Raw genomic sequence first — 15,181 nt, forward strand, 5'->3', positions numbered from 1 at the left:
TCTCTTTAGCTGCTGGATCTCCGAAGCACTTCCTGATTTCGTCTATGAACTATTCCCACATTGTCATGCTTTCTTCGTGGTTTTCAAGCCACACAGACACGGTTCCCTTGAGGAAGAAGGCAACGTTGGTAATCTGGGCAGTGGCATTCCAGCTATTGAACCGAATTGCGCGTTGGTAAAAGCTGAGCCATATGTCCATGTCTTCCCCACTTTTTCCGGCGAAGGTTCGTGGTTCGATGTAGAGCTGCAATGGGTAGCTGGAAGAAGGTGGCGGGTTGTTGCCGTTGGAAGCCATCTGTGGTGGCAGACTGGCAATTCGGCGACTTCGGCGAAGCTCCACTGATTGCACTTCTGCGGGCGGTTCGTCATCGTTCTTCGGGGGCGCTGTTGCTTTACCCCACACCGTCCACCAAAACTGTTATGATGGGGTGCATTTATTTAAAGAGGAATTGATGAAAAGGGGCCCCGCCGGCAACTAGCCACTGCAAAAACAAGCGCACTTCTTCTCCTCTTCCGTTCTCACTGTAGCTTTGTATTGCATTCAATCTTTATATTGTAGCAACAGACGCTGTGTATAATTGAAACTGGGACACCTCAGGAAAAAGCAAGCCTTTACTTTAAAAGAATATGTCATTTCTACTACATAAACTACAAGAATTCTCACAATAACACAAAGTTGTACGCACACGCTAGCAGTGCACAACTAGCACAACTGCCAACAGCAGGAATGAGCGACAGGATACCCTATGCGACAGATGTTGGCAGCGGCGCTGCAACTGCATGGGGTGGCATCCAAGTGCCGGACCTTTCCACACTTTTGGCCTCACGGCAATGCATGAGGTGTGCCACCCCTGAACACAATATCCCCTTCTAGTATACTGTAATGTGGCTAAGCTAATTTGTGGCAGCAAATGAAGTTTGCTGTTTTTTAATCACTGGATTAAGGCAATTGCTGCATTTTAGAGTCGTGAATAGCCACACAACAATCATTACCGAACTTCATAACATACAGCCGCCTTGTAATATGCCGTTGCAAAAATTATTAAAGCAGCCACTGTTTCCAGATGACTATGCATTTTGAATATCGCATATCAGTCCAACTAAGATCACAGCATTCTTTATGAGCTCTCAGAAAGGACATGCCCACATACACAGTAAGGATCTAAAAATGGGTGATAATGTTTAGTAGTAGGGTAGGCCTCTATGGCATGAGCAAAAGTTTGCTCTAGCAGAGCAATTCCATCACTTTTTGTAAAGCAGCACACTTTAAAGCCCCAACAAGCACACACCACTTTGTCATCATTTTGCGTGTGTCTGTATTTCCAGGCGTGCTGCTTTAGCCAAATCAGAAATAAGTTCATGAGCACTTGCTAAGCAACTGCCTCTTTATACCGTAGAAACCTGAAAGCTGTGAGTGACACATCTTGGAAATAAAGCAGACATACCCGTCACATGCCGAAGCGGAACGGGCAAAGCTAACGGCAGCTGGCTGGCGATGCGCTGGGCTGCTGTGCTGGCGGAACACAGAGTGGCGTGATTCTTCTTCTCCCTGCCCGGCATCACCCTGACAAGAACAAGTGAACCACATTGCGAATCTGAGAGGTGCAACCTCTGGTCCCAACAGCTGTATACATTATTTTATGCAATAAAACTCTTGTTAATTTAGACGTATTTGGCGGCACATCAGTTAATTCAGACATTGGTTATTCCACAGGCAATTTTCAGCCCAATTTTCAGGAAAAAAACAAAGAAAGGGGGAAAGAGACATGTGTTAGAATCGGGCAAATACCGTAATTAGTGTGTTCAAAGGGGCTGGTTGGTTCACCATTGGAATAAAACAAAAACAGCATGAAACAGGACGAGTGAGTAAAGAGTGTAGGACAGCACTCTGTCCTGTGCTCTTTACTCGCTCATCCTGTATTGTGCTGTTTCTGTTTTATACCGTAATCAGACATTGTGAGTTATGACTAGTGCTTGAAAATCTTCCTAAGGCAGGCCGAAAATGGGCATTTTTGATTAGAGATGATGTGTGCACAACACATTCCCTGTCCCCTAAGCTCCCCTGGGACAGATGCTGTCAATAAATAGGTCGCAATTGGGGTGATTATTGGAGTCATGCAAGTGCATGCTCACTAGTCCCGTTCGAATTATTTGGCAAAGGATAATTTTACTATCTATATAACGGAAGCTTGGGCCCATAGAAATGCATGGGCACCGGCCAGGACTTTCAATGACGATCGAATTAACCAAGACACCATATGTGCGCTGACACCATATGTGCGCTGACACCATATGCTTGTTAATTCAGTTAGTAAGTGAGTGTTTCCAAGTTTATTCGTCCGATAGAACTACTATCCTTACTTCGTATAGCTGTGCACTAATTTGCTATTGCAATGGATGCTTCGTCTTGTGGGAGAACCTGCGACTTCTTTTTTGCATGCCAAGCAAAGATGCTCTCTCCCTTCTTCCCACCTCGCATTAGATTTGTTGTCCCATTATGTTATTGCAAATGCAGTACTTGGACATCAGTAATTCTGTTAGGTGTCTCACACTCTGCAAAAAAACAAATGAAGGGGTTTGCTGCACAAGCTGTGCTGCAAAAGTCCTGCCTGCATGTGGCACAGACAGTGGTGGTCCAGTCAGCTTAGAATTTGTAGCAACTTTTGGAGCAGGAAAAATGTTGTTCTGGAGCAGTTTAGGAGCAGCCACACCAGCCTTTGAAGCAGTTTCGGGAGAAGAAAAATTGGTCTTTTTGGAACACTTGGAGTAGAAAGCAATAATCTGAAGCCATTTGGCAAAGCTTGTTATTACTGTGTAATCAGTAAGTGCTGCTCAAGAGTGAAGAAAGACACAAAGCCAACAGCGACCAACTAAGCTTGCCTTCCCACGGACGGTATACCACGCACAGTATGTTGCAAACATTTTAACGCAACAGCATTAAGGGTCCTGTGTCACAAAAAATCCAATCATACCTCGCTTGGCAAAAAATTATTTCGAACCACATCCACGCAGGCCCTCCATGCGGAGCAAGGTGTTACTGAACTAATTGAATCCTCAAAGGAAAATACGTCAGAAAAATCGTAATGTATGACCAGAACTCAATCTACAGACATGATAGTGTACGAGTTTAATTTGAATATACCAGGAAACATAATTCTGTTACGCGGAAACTCAAACACATATCCTTTTCCCAAGCGGCGCAGCCCACTCGGTTCCTTGGAAGAATACCATTGCGCTCGGCTCCACGCATCCACAAGAAAGCGGTGGTTGCTGCAAAGCGTGACAAGCAGTCAGGGATCTTTGGAATTTATCGCGTTCCACTCTTAAAGGTGAAGCTTGAGCTGCCTCAAAATTCTTTTAATTGGATAGGCAAATAAAAAAATTTGGAGGCCGCTTAAGATTCAAATGTGGGCAAAAAAAGAATTTGCACATGGACATGATTGCACACGATTCAGTCATGTGACGTGAATCAGATCACATTGCAGAGCGGATAGAGCAGCTCTCGTAAGGGCAAAGGTGATGGAGCAAATGCAACCAAGCCAAAAATTCCAACAGTGATTTACCTTTCCGCCGTATCGTGAAGCACTTTGTGCTGTCTGAGGTGGTGGGCTCGAATTGCAACGTTCTCCAACATGTGAACATAGCTCTCTCTTTAGAATCTGCTATGCTAGGACAGCTTTTCAGCAGTGCTTATTGTGATCCAAGTAGTAGTTTGCCAGTTCCATGTATACAATTCCCTAACTACTAAGTGCAAAATGGCGACCCGTAAAAAGGAGGATAATGGGATAGTCGATGGAGGGGAGAAGGGAGCTTCAATATGCAGGGGTGGAGAGGGAGTGACGTTGCCCTGCCCCTTTTATTTATAGGATAATTAAATATTGGATGGCATACTTTCCCTTGAGGTGTAGCTTCACGAAAGCATGTGTCACACTGCTGTGAAGCCACACCTCAAGGCAAATTCGCATATAACCCGTACTCCGACATTACTGCTATATCAAAAAAAATTTTGCAGGTTATACAGTCAACGTCCCATTTTTCGGACTCACTAGGGGCTCAGAAGGGTTTGTGTGCAAGTAAGTTTGTACGGGTCATTCATTTTAAACAGCACATACACACAAAAAAAGAAACACGGAAGAGGTAGAGCATGAGACCAGCACTGACTGCCAACATGTTTACTGAAGCCTGCCCACATATATATAACAAATGTATACTATTCCCAATCGGCTGAAAGAGCCGATTGGGAATAGTATAGAAAGTGGGATCTGCCAAGTGCCCACTTCTGAGACAGTGACTCTGAAGGGGTTGCAAATCCTGCGAGTTTTATTGATAAAAAAATTCGCAGTTCCGCCCGAAAGACGAAGCTCCCGATTGCAATAGCAAATTAGTAGATAGCTGTACGAAGTAAGGCTAGTAGTTTTATTGGCCGTATAAAGTTGTAAACATTCGCTTACTAACTGAACAATGATAGAATATGTAGGTGTGACTTAACGAGGATGTAGAAAGAAACAGACACACAGAGACAGTGCTGTCTTCGCATGTCTGCTTCTCTGTGCATCCTTGTTCAGTCCTGCTTACCCATTCTATCATGGATTCAAACCAACTAGCCCGTCAATGTGTTTTAACTAAATTAACCAGCATGGTGTAAACAAACACATCTTGCTCAATGACAATGGAAACTATCTGTGAAAACGTTGGAGTTAGGAATCCTGGCAGGAAATGCAAACCAATTGACCTCCGTGCATCTGCCGCTTCAACGTGAACGAAATGTCAAAAGCACAGCACTTACAAAACTACCAGCACTACGTGCACTCTGAAACATTGCAGATTGCTTTGAAGATGAGGCCTGCATGGGCACATACTTTAGCCACGTTCGTGGACCACTTTCAAGACACACGAGCGCCAACAATGCGTTCTTACGGCGTCTACCAAAGGAGTCTACTATGGCGTTCGCTATTTGCGTGGCCAACGCCGTAGTAGACGCCGCGGTTGTGTCCACTCTGTACAGAGTGGCGGGTGAGGAGGACGTAGAGGCACCATAGCAGCCGCCGGAGAAGATTGCCCCTCCTCCCTGCCTCGCACACCATAGGAGAGAGCATGCATTTGAGCCACGTTCCTCGCGCGCACGAGGTTGAACGGCATTTGCCGGCTCACTCTCACATGCTTTCACTCATGTGGAACCTCACGACGATGGTGACGACGACGGCAGAAATGTGCCTGGAGTGTCCATATAATTGCTATCGCAATAAAATGCAGAAAGGCATATTTCCTTGGAGTGCTTCAGAGAATTCAGGGAAGTTGTCTAGTGTGACGAAGCACTCCAAGTAAATGTGCCTCTCTGCTTTCAAAAAAATTTTAAAAGATATCTGCCTCCATTTCACCCTGTTAAAGAACATGTACAACGAAGCTGTTGCCGAGGTTAGACAAGCGTAACCGACATTGACAAGCACCACCAGCAAAAGTGACATACGTCCTGCACAGATGCACATGTGCAGAATTGCAGCATACACCCTCATTCTTCCAGGCTCGCCGCCAAACGCAAGTGCCTTATTGAACTAATTAAAAATTTCAAAGTAAGTTGCGTGAGAGAATTCACTAAGTACGACTTACACACAAGCTGTAGAAATTATAGCTTCGGATTGTAATTTGAATATACAAGAAAGCATATTTTAGATACACAGAAACCCAAAGACAAAGCCATTTTCCAGGCGATGTTTGAAGTCTGCCTGGGCGGCCACAGTCACTGGGTGGGGTCCTCTTTCTGGGTGAGCACAGAATGTCTCCACGAAAAATCCTGACAAACAAGAAGCCAACAGCTTCGCTGTAAAACACGGCACCGAACAGCAAGAAGCTTGGTAGCAAACGTTGAAGGAGCTAGGCCTAGCATTGCCACAGTGGTGGCTATATACGGCTGCCAGTGGTTTAGTGTGCGAGGGTGCGGTTCAAGGCGGTGACATAATGAACATGGCAGCAGTCGCGCCTACGATTAATGCCGTTTCGCACCTAAGGTCATGACAAAAAGTTCGGAAAATCAGATGACAAAGGTTTTTTTTGCATCCGAAATTTTGGACATTCTTGTACATTGACTCTATGGAGGACACAGCGGCGTCATGAAGTGCCCGAATTATCGGGCGTCTGAAAATTGGGCATCGAGAAATCGGTCGTTAACTGTATATTATGCCGAAATAAATATTTCTGCTGTAAATATACACATTTGCATTGGACTGTTCTATATTCAATTCAATATTTGAGGCTTACTATCTGTATTCTAAAAAAGTTGACACCAGCCCACCTCTTAAAATAACATATAGGTCACTGTGTGCAAGACCACAGCATCAGTGGTATAATGATTTCAAGTTCTTTACTGACATGCTTAAGGGCATCGTGAAGATGTTACAGCCAAGGAAAATGTAAGCTCCATACTCTAGTTTTGTGCACTGCTATTCAGGTGCTGATACTGGAAGTTATTTGCTATCACAACAGCTGGCAGAGAATAAGTGCTGAATTAAATATGTTTTTCCATCATAGTCTGTAGGAAAGTGCAACTGAACTTGCATAAAAATTTAGAATATTGTTAAGGGATTGAGGGATTAAACACCAAAGACCATTTACCATGCATATTTATAAAAACAAATGCAGTGTAGGCTAACTCAGCCGACAGCTTGAGACCCAGGAGCAGTTTGTCTTCGTTGGGGAGCCCGCGCACATCATCCATAAGAAAAACACAATATGCGTGTAGCGATATATATTGTATAAAATTGCATAAAGATCATAATAAATATGTGCTTGTGTAACACGGCAACATACCGCAGGTGAGCTATCTGTCGCATCATCAGAGCCAAAGAAGAAGCAACCGCCTAGACAGCCACAGCGACCTCCAGCACGGTTGTCTCCCCACAGGAACCAAAGCCGGTGTGTTGTTTTGTCATGTGCTCGAAGGAAGCCCTCCTGGCTGTTTTGAGGCAGCAGCCCCTGTGCCCAGTTGTCCATCACAAGAGGCCCAAACTCCAGCTTACCAGTCTGAAATAGAATTCAAAAGTAAGTGCAGGCCAGAATGCCACGTGACCCTTTAGCACTAATGGTAACATAACTGTGATCTATTTGCAAGTATTGTACAGTGGAACACTCGTTATGCGATTTTGCAATGCCTCTGATTTAGTGCCGGATTAGTGCAGCTTCAGCAAACTCTCCACAGAGACAATGCATTAAAGGCTGGGCCCTGCCAAACTTCTTTTGAAGTCAGAAAATACAGTTGATATTAAATTACGCTATTTCATATATACAGTAATCCCTCGTTATAACGAAATTGCTTTATTCGAAATTTCTTCCAGTCCCGACCCCAATGCATGCATTTTAAGCCGCATTACTCAAAGTGCACGAAGTGCTTGACCCGTTTAGAGCGAAGTGGCAAGTGGAGGCATCGCCGTCGCTGAGCGGTGGCAACCCTTTTGGGCATGCAGTGTCAAATTAATACTGCCGATGAATTAGTCTCATGCAGGCAGAGAACAGGCCACAAAAGTACCAAACCCATGACTGATGACCACCTAGTGACGGGTACCAAGTGAGTGCCAAGTGCTCCCAGCCGTTTACTGTGGAGCAAACGGAAGCTGTCAAATTCCATAGTGCAATGCGCCCGAATCGTTAATCTCAGCTGCAATCACATCACTGGTGTCTCCCATTATAGAATCCACACGTGAATGAAGTTTTCTCGACACTTTGCGATGTCAGAAAACCGCGGTCTTCTCTTGGATGCCGAAAAGTGGCCAAAAGACGACGGGCAGACTTATGCCATAGCATTCTATGGGGTGCACTCGATGAGCAAAGTTTTACCACTCTAATGAGCACTTTGCGTCAAGATTGGAGAGGCACTCAGAATTGGCTAAGGAACAGCCTACACCAGAATCTGAGAGACCACCAGCCTTTACAACGAAATATTCTAATGCCCTCCCAAACATAAACATCCTGCAAAAATACACCCCAATATAATCAAGTAACGACTGTCTGAGAAAAATTTTCCCAGTGGTACCAAGGGTGACCTATCGCCGCAATAGAAAATTTAAAGACATTTTTGTGCATGTGAAACAGTCAGCCAACATCATTCCCCTGTAATAAAAGCATGTTGTCACCCAGATGCAAAACCTGCAGACACCTTTAAAGTGACATTAAAATCAAAAGCACCGCAAATAGCCATACACACGAAGTGAAAGCAAGCTTTGCTTGTACTAGTTCTGATGTGATTTATATGCTTGAATGTTCCTTCTGTAAGAAACAATATACTAATGAAATGGGACAAGCAATGAACATCATGTTAAACAGGCATCACGTAGACACAGCTAAAAAGCTTCCCAAAGCCGTCTCCAAGCATTTCAGCCAACTAGGTCATAACATTGATGAACTTCAACTCTACATCCTAAAGTCAAATTTCTGTTCTGCGTTAAGACAGAAAATACAGAGAATCACAACTCATCCAAAAGTTCAAGACTTTGCAATCAATAGACATAAATGTTTCAAATGGAGCTTTAGAATCTATTTGCTACACTAAATTTCACCCTATAGGCAACAGCACTTAGTTATTTTTCATTGGGCTGTTAGTATTTCTTTTCTTTATTTCTTCTGCCCTCGTTTTTCTTTATATTTTGAATCCGTTTTAGTAATTTTTTTGACAAGCACCATTTTCTACTGCTTCTTTTGTTCTCTCTTTCAGAGAGGCACTAGGTCACTGACCTCCAGCGGAGTAGATAATACTCACCCCACCCCCCCCACCCCCTTTGTCCAGGCTCCTTCCACGAAAAAACACACAGTCGGCTGATACACAGCGCTACTGCACATTCCCTCACCCACACTGAATAGCACCCCTTTCTATACCCCTGCTCTCAGTCGTTCATACTCTCACTCACACTCTCACTCTCAGTCAACACACTCTCAGTCGTTGCCTCGCCCACCTGCCTTACACCCACTCCCTTTTAGGTGAACTCTACCTATATATTGACACAATGATGTGGGGCTCCCGCACCGCGGGACAGTGTGCACAAAGTTCGGCGCCATGAAAGACAATGAAGCGCCTGAGCTGCATGCTCTTCTTCTGGCCCACCATTAAAGAAAAGCATCTATTTTGCAAGACTCCATCTTCAATCTACGTTAAGTTTTTCTCGTGGAGGTGCGGGGTACATGCGACCACTCCCAGATCGAACACCGTCTACAAGCCCAGTATGAAGTTCGGTCGAGCTGACTCCTGTTCACGTACGGACAAGCCGTCGGTTGTATCTGCCGTCGTGCCGTGCCCGACTATACCGCGGGCGCCGGAGAACCACGTTATGAACTGCCCAGGCCATACCTCAAACAACACTTTTCTTTATTAGTCCATGATGAGCATATATCCGGTGTCGACGCAACCGTTGCTGCAGTCGAGAGCGGAGAACAGGTGCATGCGTCAGCTGACGTGATAAGGCACGTGCCTAGCGGCATCTAAGTTACACAAACACAATTACTGAATACCACATCCTCCCCCCTCAAATAGAGTTACTTAACAAATTAACAACTGGAAACACTATAAGCACTTTATGTTTATGATAGTCTTTAAACCACGATGGTGGTCTTCTTTGCCTTGTCGAACACCTCAGTTCCAGAAAGTCCCTTTCATCTGGTGTCTGAACAAATGGCTGTTGAGGTGGGTCATGGTTTTCCTGCTGTGGCTCGCCAAACGGTGTTACGTTTTCAGGCGAACAGCTTCTTGCAACTGTAGGTGGTGTGACTGGTCGAGGACAGGGTACCAGCCGATCCCGATTTCAAGTGTGGCCATCATTAAGCTTGTAGGTGTCTTGGCCACATTGGTCAACAATGGTGAATGGGCTTGAGTAGCTCAAAGCGCCCTTAGGCACATGACCTTTCAACCAGACTCGAACCGACTGACCCATTGTTAACGGAGAAAGCTTTGCAGCTCGTCAACGGTCAGTGTAGGACTTACTTGCTTGTTGTTTTTGTGCTACTTTGCTGCGGACGGCTTTCATCACTGCGTGCAGATATTGGAAAAACTGTTTACCTGGCCCTCCTACAAGATCAAGTTTTGTTCTGGGATGGCGGCCGTGAAAGAAGGAAGGCTTCACTCCTGTAGTGGGATGCGGCGTGAAATGGTAGACTCCGAGGTAGTCGGTGATAGCTTCCTTCAAAGGCCAACGTTCTCGTGTGCACACTTGAACATACTCTTTAAGTACCCGATTAAACCTTTCTATTTTACCGTTGGATTGCAGATGACAGACTGCCAAATATGCATGGGCGATGCCACGTTCCTTAAGAAAACTGTCAAACTCACAGGCTGTAAATTGAGGACCGTGGTCGCTCACAATCTTGTCAGGATATCCTTCTCTGCTGAAGATGCTTCGCAGAAAGGAGATGACTGTTGTGGTAGTCACTTTCAGTGAGAAACAAACCTCTGGCCACTTGCTGAAATAATCAATGGTTGTAATAGCAAATCAGCAATCTGCAGGAACATTGGAAAAAGGGCCTATGATATCAATTTCTAGCTTCTGCCATTGTGCCGATGGGAATGCAACTGGCTGCAGGTGTGGTGTCACCGGTTTTGCAGACTTGTCAACTGATTGGTATACCCCGCAAGATGCAATCAATTGTTCCACCTGCTTGCACATAGCAGGCCACCAGTATTGTTCCCGTAGTCGCTGCTTCGTCCTTGTTATCCTTGGATGGGACTCATAGGCTGGGTCAACAAGCCGTGCTATGAGGGAATGAAGTTACGACGAATTTGTCTCCACGAAGCAGGAGGTCTCCAAAGACTGAGAGCTCAGTCCGCACCCGGTAGAATGGAACTGCCTCAGGAGGCAACATCTTCACTGCAGGCCGTCCTGATGTCACCCACTTTATGACCTGTTGAAGCAGAGGGTCCCGCATTGCTTGAACGACAAACTCCGCATAAGTAACGCAAGTTGAGACAACACAAATGCTCTCCTCTCTCTCTTCTTTCTTCACATGACATGGGAGGGGCATCCTTGAAAGAGCATCAGTAACAGTAGTATTCCTGTCACCCTTCTGGTATTCAATAATAAAGTTTTATGCCATCAGCCTGGCACGCCACCTTGCAATCCGGAACAGACATCAACCTACTCCTTTTGCACACGGGAGTGTGACCAGAGCCTGGTGGTTGGTGCGCAATGTGAATGGGCGACCACAAAGGTATACTCTCCAATGTTCACATGCCCACAAACAAGCAAGGGCCTCCAGTTCTCCAACAGAGTACTTCTGTTCCTGTGGGGGCAAACCTTCAAGAAGCAAGAGCAATCGTTACAAGCTCATCATTTCTTGTCTGCTGCAACACGGCTCTCAAACCAATGGACGAGGCATCTGTAGCGACAATAACGTCACCCGCAGGATCAAATAGCTGTAAGCATCTTGTGGCCAAGGAACTTTTCAGCTGTTCGAAACAAACTTGTGTCGCATCATTCCAAGTGAATGGGGTATTCTTAAGTAGCAACTCACGAAGAGGCTCGACAAGCACCACATAATCAGGCACAAACTTGCGGTAATAGACCACCATGCCCAAGAATGAGCGCAAAGTGTGTAGGTTTCTCACCCGCGCTCTTGGGACAAAGGAACGACAACACAGTAGTGCAAACAATCACAAGGGCATTTATTGCACCTTTCCTAGATCAATGCCTGCTAGTCGAGTTGCTTTCCACAAAACATGCCGATGGACGCGCGACAAATCGCGGAAGTCCGACTCATCGCGACCGAATAGCAAGCGAATATGTTCGCCCCATGCTGGATCCCAATGCCTGGTCGTTCGCACGTAAGGTCACGTGAACGGTGGCGCGTTTGAAGGTGCCCTCGCGAGACAGTCTCGCAGAAGCATGGATCGGAGCATGCGTGGAACGTCTGTGCAGCTTGCCGAACCCCAACCAAAGAGGAAGAGCGTTCTCCTTTCAGCCAAGTAACCCCGCCGTTAGGTGGAGTTTGCAGTGCAACACTAGCGCCATCTCTCGTACTGCGCTTCAACAAGACCGACTGCCGCGGGCATCAGGCCATGCGGCAAAGCCCGATTACAGGAGACGGAAGCTATGCGGGAAAACAACATATCAGGGGATGCGTAAGAGTCGCGCATCCCCGCAAGTGCCAATATTCGTTGGTGCCGGTGCAGCCTCGATGGCGTCGATGTCGCTTTTTTGTAAAGGGCGTATACCCTTGTCACTGATCCTGTGACCAAGGAAGTCTATTACTTGTACATTGAAAATGCATTTGTCATTCAGCTTCAATCCAGACTTTGCAATCAAGCGCAAGACTTGTTTCACATTCTCGAAGTGTTCCTCACGTGTGCTTCCATACATAGAGACATCATCGATGTAGCACAAGATGTCTTTGCAGTTCTGCAAAATAGTGACCATCATTTCCTGAAAGGCAGACATTGCCGATGCAAGGTCGAAGCAGACGCGTTGGAATCTGTATAATCCACTATCGGTGATGAAGGTAGTCAATTCTCTGCTTTCAGGACTCAGCAGGACATGGTGGTAGGCGGCTGCTAAATCAATCTTGGAAAAATATCTTGCACCTTGAAGTTTGTGCAATAGTTCTTTCGTGCGGGGCAGCGGAAATTTGTCAACAACAATCGCATTGTTTGGTTCGCACAGATTGACACAAATTCTTATCTTTCCGTTTTTCTTTGCAACTACTATGATTGGAGACACCCATTCAGACGAATCAACCTTTTCTATGACATCATCATGCTCAAGGCAGCGCTGCAGCTCTTCATGCACCGGATCTCGCACCGAAAATGGCAGGCACCGTAACTTAGCAGCGACACGCGTGATTCCTTCTCTTATCTTGACCTTATGAACAAAATTTTTTTGACAGACCTAACTTTCCATCAAACAAGTGCAAAAACTGACAAAACAGTCCCGGATCAAGGCCTTGTGACGCTTTCGTAATGTGGGTGCATTGCAATGACATACCATTAATGTGTAGCCGCAGTGCTTCGATAGCGCCGATGCCGAGGATGTCAGTGGCGTCGTTAACAACGTAGAAAAGTATATCGGCATGTCGACCCTGGAAGACAACTGGCGCTGTCAAACACCCCTCTGTGCTTATCCTGTGCCTAGAAAAATTGTAAAGTGACGCTCATGTCGGCTGCATAAAAAGACATTTCAACCTTGAATACGTGGTGGTGGACAGAATCAAGACAGCAGAGCCCGTATCTATGAGGAAACGTATGGGTACATCTTGCATGAGGACTCAGATGTGTATTCCTGCTTTGCTCGACCACGCAAGAAGCAAGACGTTGAGGTCGCCTGATGTACTGCAGGTATTGACTTCTAGGACTGCAAGGGCCCACTCATTGGGCATGCTGCTCTTACAGACACGCTAAAAATGTCCTGGTTTGCTGCATTTGCTGCATACTTTATTAAGCGCCTTGAATTTCTTGTAATCTGCAAGAAGCTGCGAAGACCCGCAACAAAAACAAGACTTGTGCTGCTGCTGTAGCGGTAATCGGGATTCTGTACGGCATGGAATCTGACGTTTTTCCACCTTTTGAATGCTCGCAGCGGATGACTGTAGCTCAAGCGAGTATTTCGTAGCTTCTTCAATATTTTTCGCAATAGTCAGCGCACATTCAAGAGTAAGTGAAGTGCCTTCTAGAAGTAGGCATTCCCAAAGAACATGGTTTCTCATTTTTGCTGCAAGTTGGTCACAAATGAAATCGTCAGCTTGTTCACGAAAGTCCCAACTCAATGCCAGCTCGCGTAATGGCGTGACGAATGCTGCTGCTGTCTCCCCAGGCAGTTGGATGCGCTGTCCGAACCTATGCCGCTCATTCGTTTAGGAGTGAAGTAAGCATCCAATGTAGCTACTGCTGCATCGTACTCGTCGCTCATGCTGCCTTTATCCTTTTCTTCTGCATGCGGCGTCGACAGTTTCTTCTCCGGCAATGCATAGTACAAGTGTTGGCCTTCAGTACCCAAAAATTGCAGTAGCAAAGGTTTACGACGTGCAGGTGGGTGGGCGTCGCTCCCCGATGCCTGGAGCTAATTCTTGAAAAAGCGGTGCCACTCTATCCAAGGAATGACGGGCTTCCCTGGCGTCGGCAGGAACTCAGGCGGTCCATGTAGGTTCATTGCTTCCACTTTCGGTCACTTCAGTTGCCTCGACTGACGCGATAGGAAAGTTTGCCACTGCGAGTGCTCCTTGACGTCGGCTCTATGAGAGTATATATTCTAGGGACCATAATATGGGAATTCCACACACAGTGCCCAAATGCCGCAATATGCAGGACGGCACCACATCAGCCGGGACTACCTTTGTCGGTCAAAGGTTCGTCAAGGTCAACAAGATTGATGGAAATTATAACATGACATGGAAAGAGGAAAAGGCAACAAAAGCAGCACAGATTTCGTGAATTGCGAAGATCGGGCTGATTAGCCAATATGGGCATGCAGATCATGTTGCAGAGATGGAAGCAGTGAAGGAATTTTGGAGCAGTTCTGGGAGCAGCAAATTTGGCACACTGGAGTAGGTTTGGAGTAGGAATTGTTCGTTTTAGAGCAGAAGATACAAATTGAGCATACTGGGTATGGCTCAACATGAGTGAAATACAGACAAATACAGAATAGATGTTCTTCACTGGACTTTTTCAGGACCCTATTAGATGATGGTTAAACAGTTCTGGGAATGTCTGCAACGTGGATAAAAGTTCACTAAAAGAAAAAAAATGTCATACTACTAAAAGAAAAAAAATGTCATACACCCGACAAAGGAAACCTATGTGTGTTCATCAGAAGCCACTATTAGTTACATACCAGACGAGCCACGGACCTTCCCAGGTAAACTCGGTGATGACGTAGGTGAGTGGCTCAGCCACTATGTGCAGGTGAGCCGATCCAGTGGTTGGAATGCTGCTAGCCAGTTGTCTAATGTGGGGTTGTTTCTTGATTTCACTGTGTTGGCATGGTTTCAGAACCATGAAGACACTTTGATAACCTGGGAACTATTTGTGGAGGAAATTAAGAGATGTTTTGGAGAACCAACAACGAAGAAGAAACATGTGGAACAGACGTTGTCGCAGAGGGCTCAAGTCACAGGGAAGAACTGCAGAACCTACATTGAAGAGATACTGAAGTTGTGCAAGTCGGTGGATGCCCACATAACAGAAGGAGACAAGGTGGGCTATATTCTCAAAGGTATTGCT

The 15,181-nt window shown here is 45.8% G+C and overlaps 1 protein-coding gene across 5 annotated transcripts in view; it reads right to left on the reverse strand.

The window, feature by feature from the left end:
* Positions 1-15,181, reverse strand: part of tweek (transmembrane protein KIAA1109 homolog tweek) — a 703,556-nt gene that overhangs the window by 461,607 nt on the left and 226,768 nt on the right. For all 5 annotated transcript variants that reach the window (XM_075687924.1, XM_075687922.1, XM_075687923.1 and 2 more), the window contains exons 19-20: positions 6,805-7,017; positions 1,446-1,564 (exon numbers count right to left, since the gene is read on the reverse strand). In XM_075687924.1, coding sequence (XP_075544039.1) covers positions 1,446-1,564; positions 6,805-7,017 — 332 coding nt within the window. The remainder of the gene's footprint in view (positions 1-1,445; positions 1,565-6,804; positions 7,018-15,181) is intronic.

The sequence above is a fragment of the Dermacentor variabilis genome, chromosome 4 (genome assembly GCF_050947875.1).
Source record: "Dermacentor variabilis isolate Ectoservices chromosome 4, ASM5094787v1, whole genome shotgun sequence".
In the NCBI taxonomy this organism is placed as follows: domain Eukaryota; kingdom Metazoa; phylum Arthropoda; class Arachnida; order Ixodida; family Ixodidae; genus Dermacentor; species Dermacentor variabilis.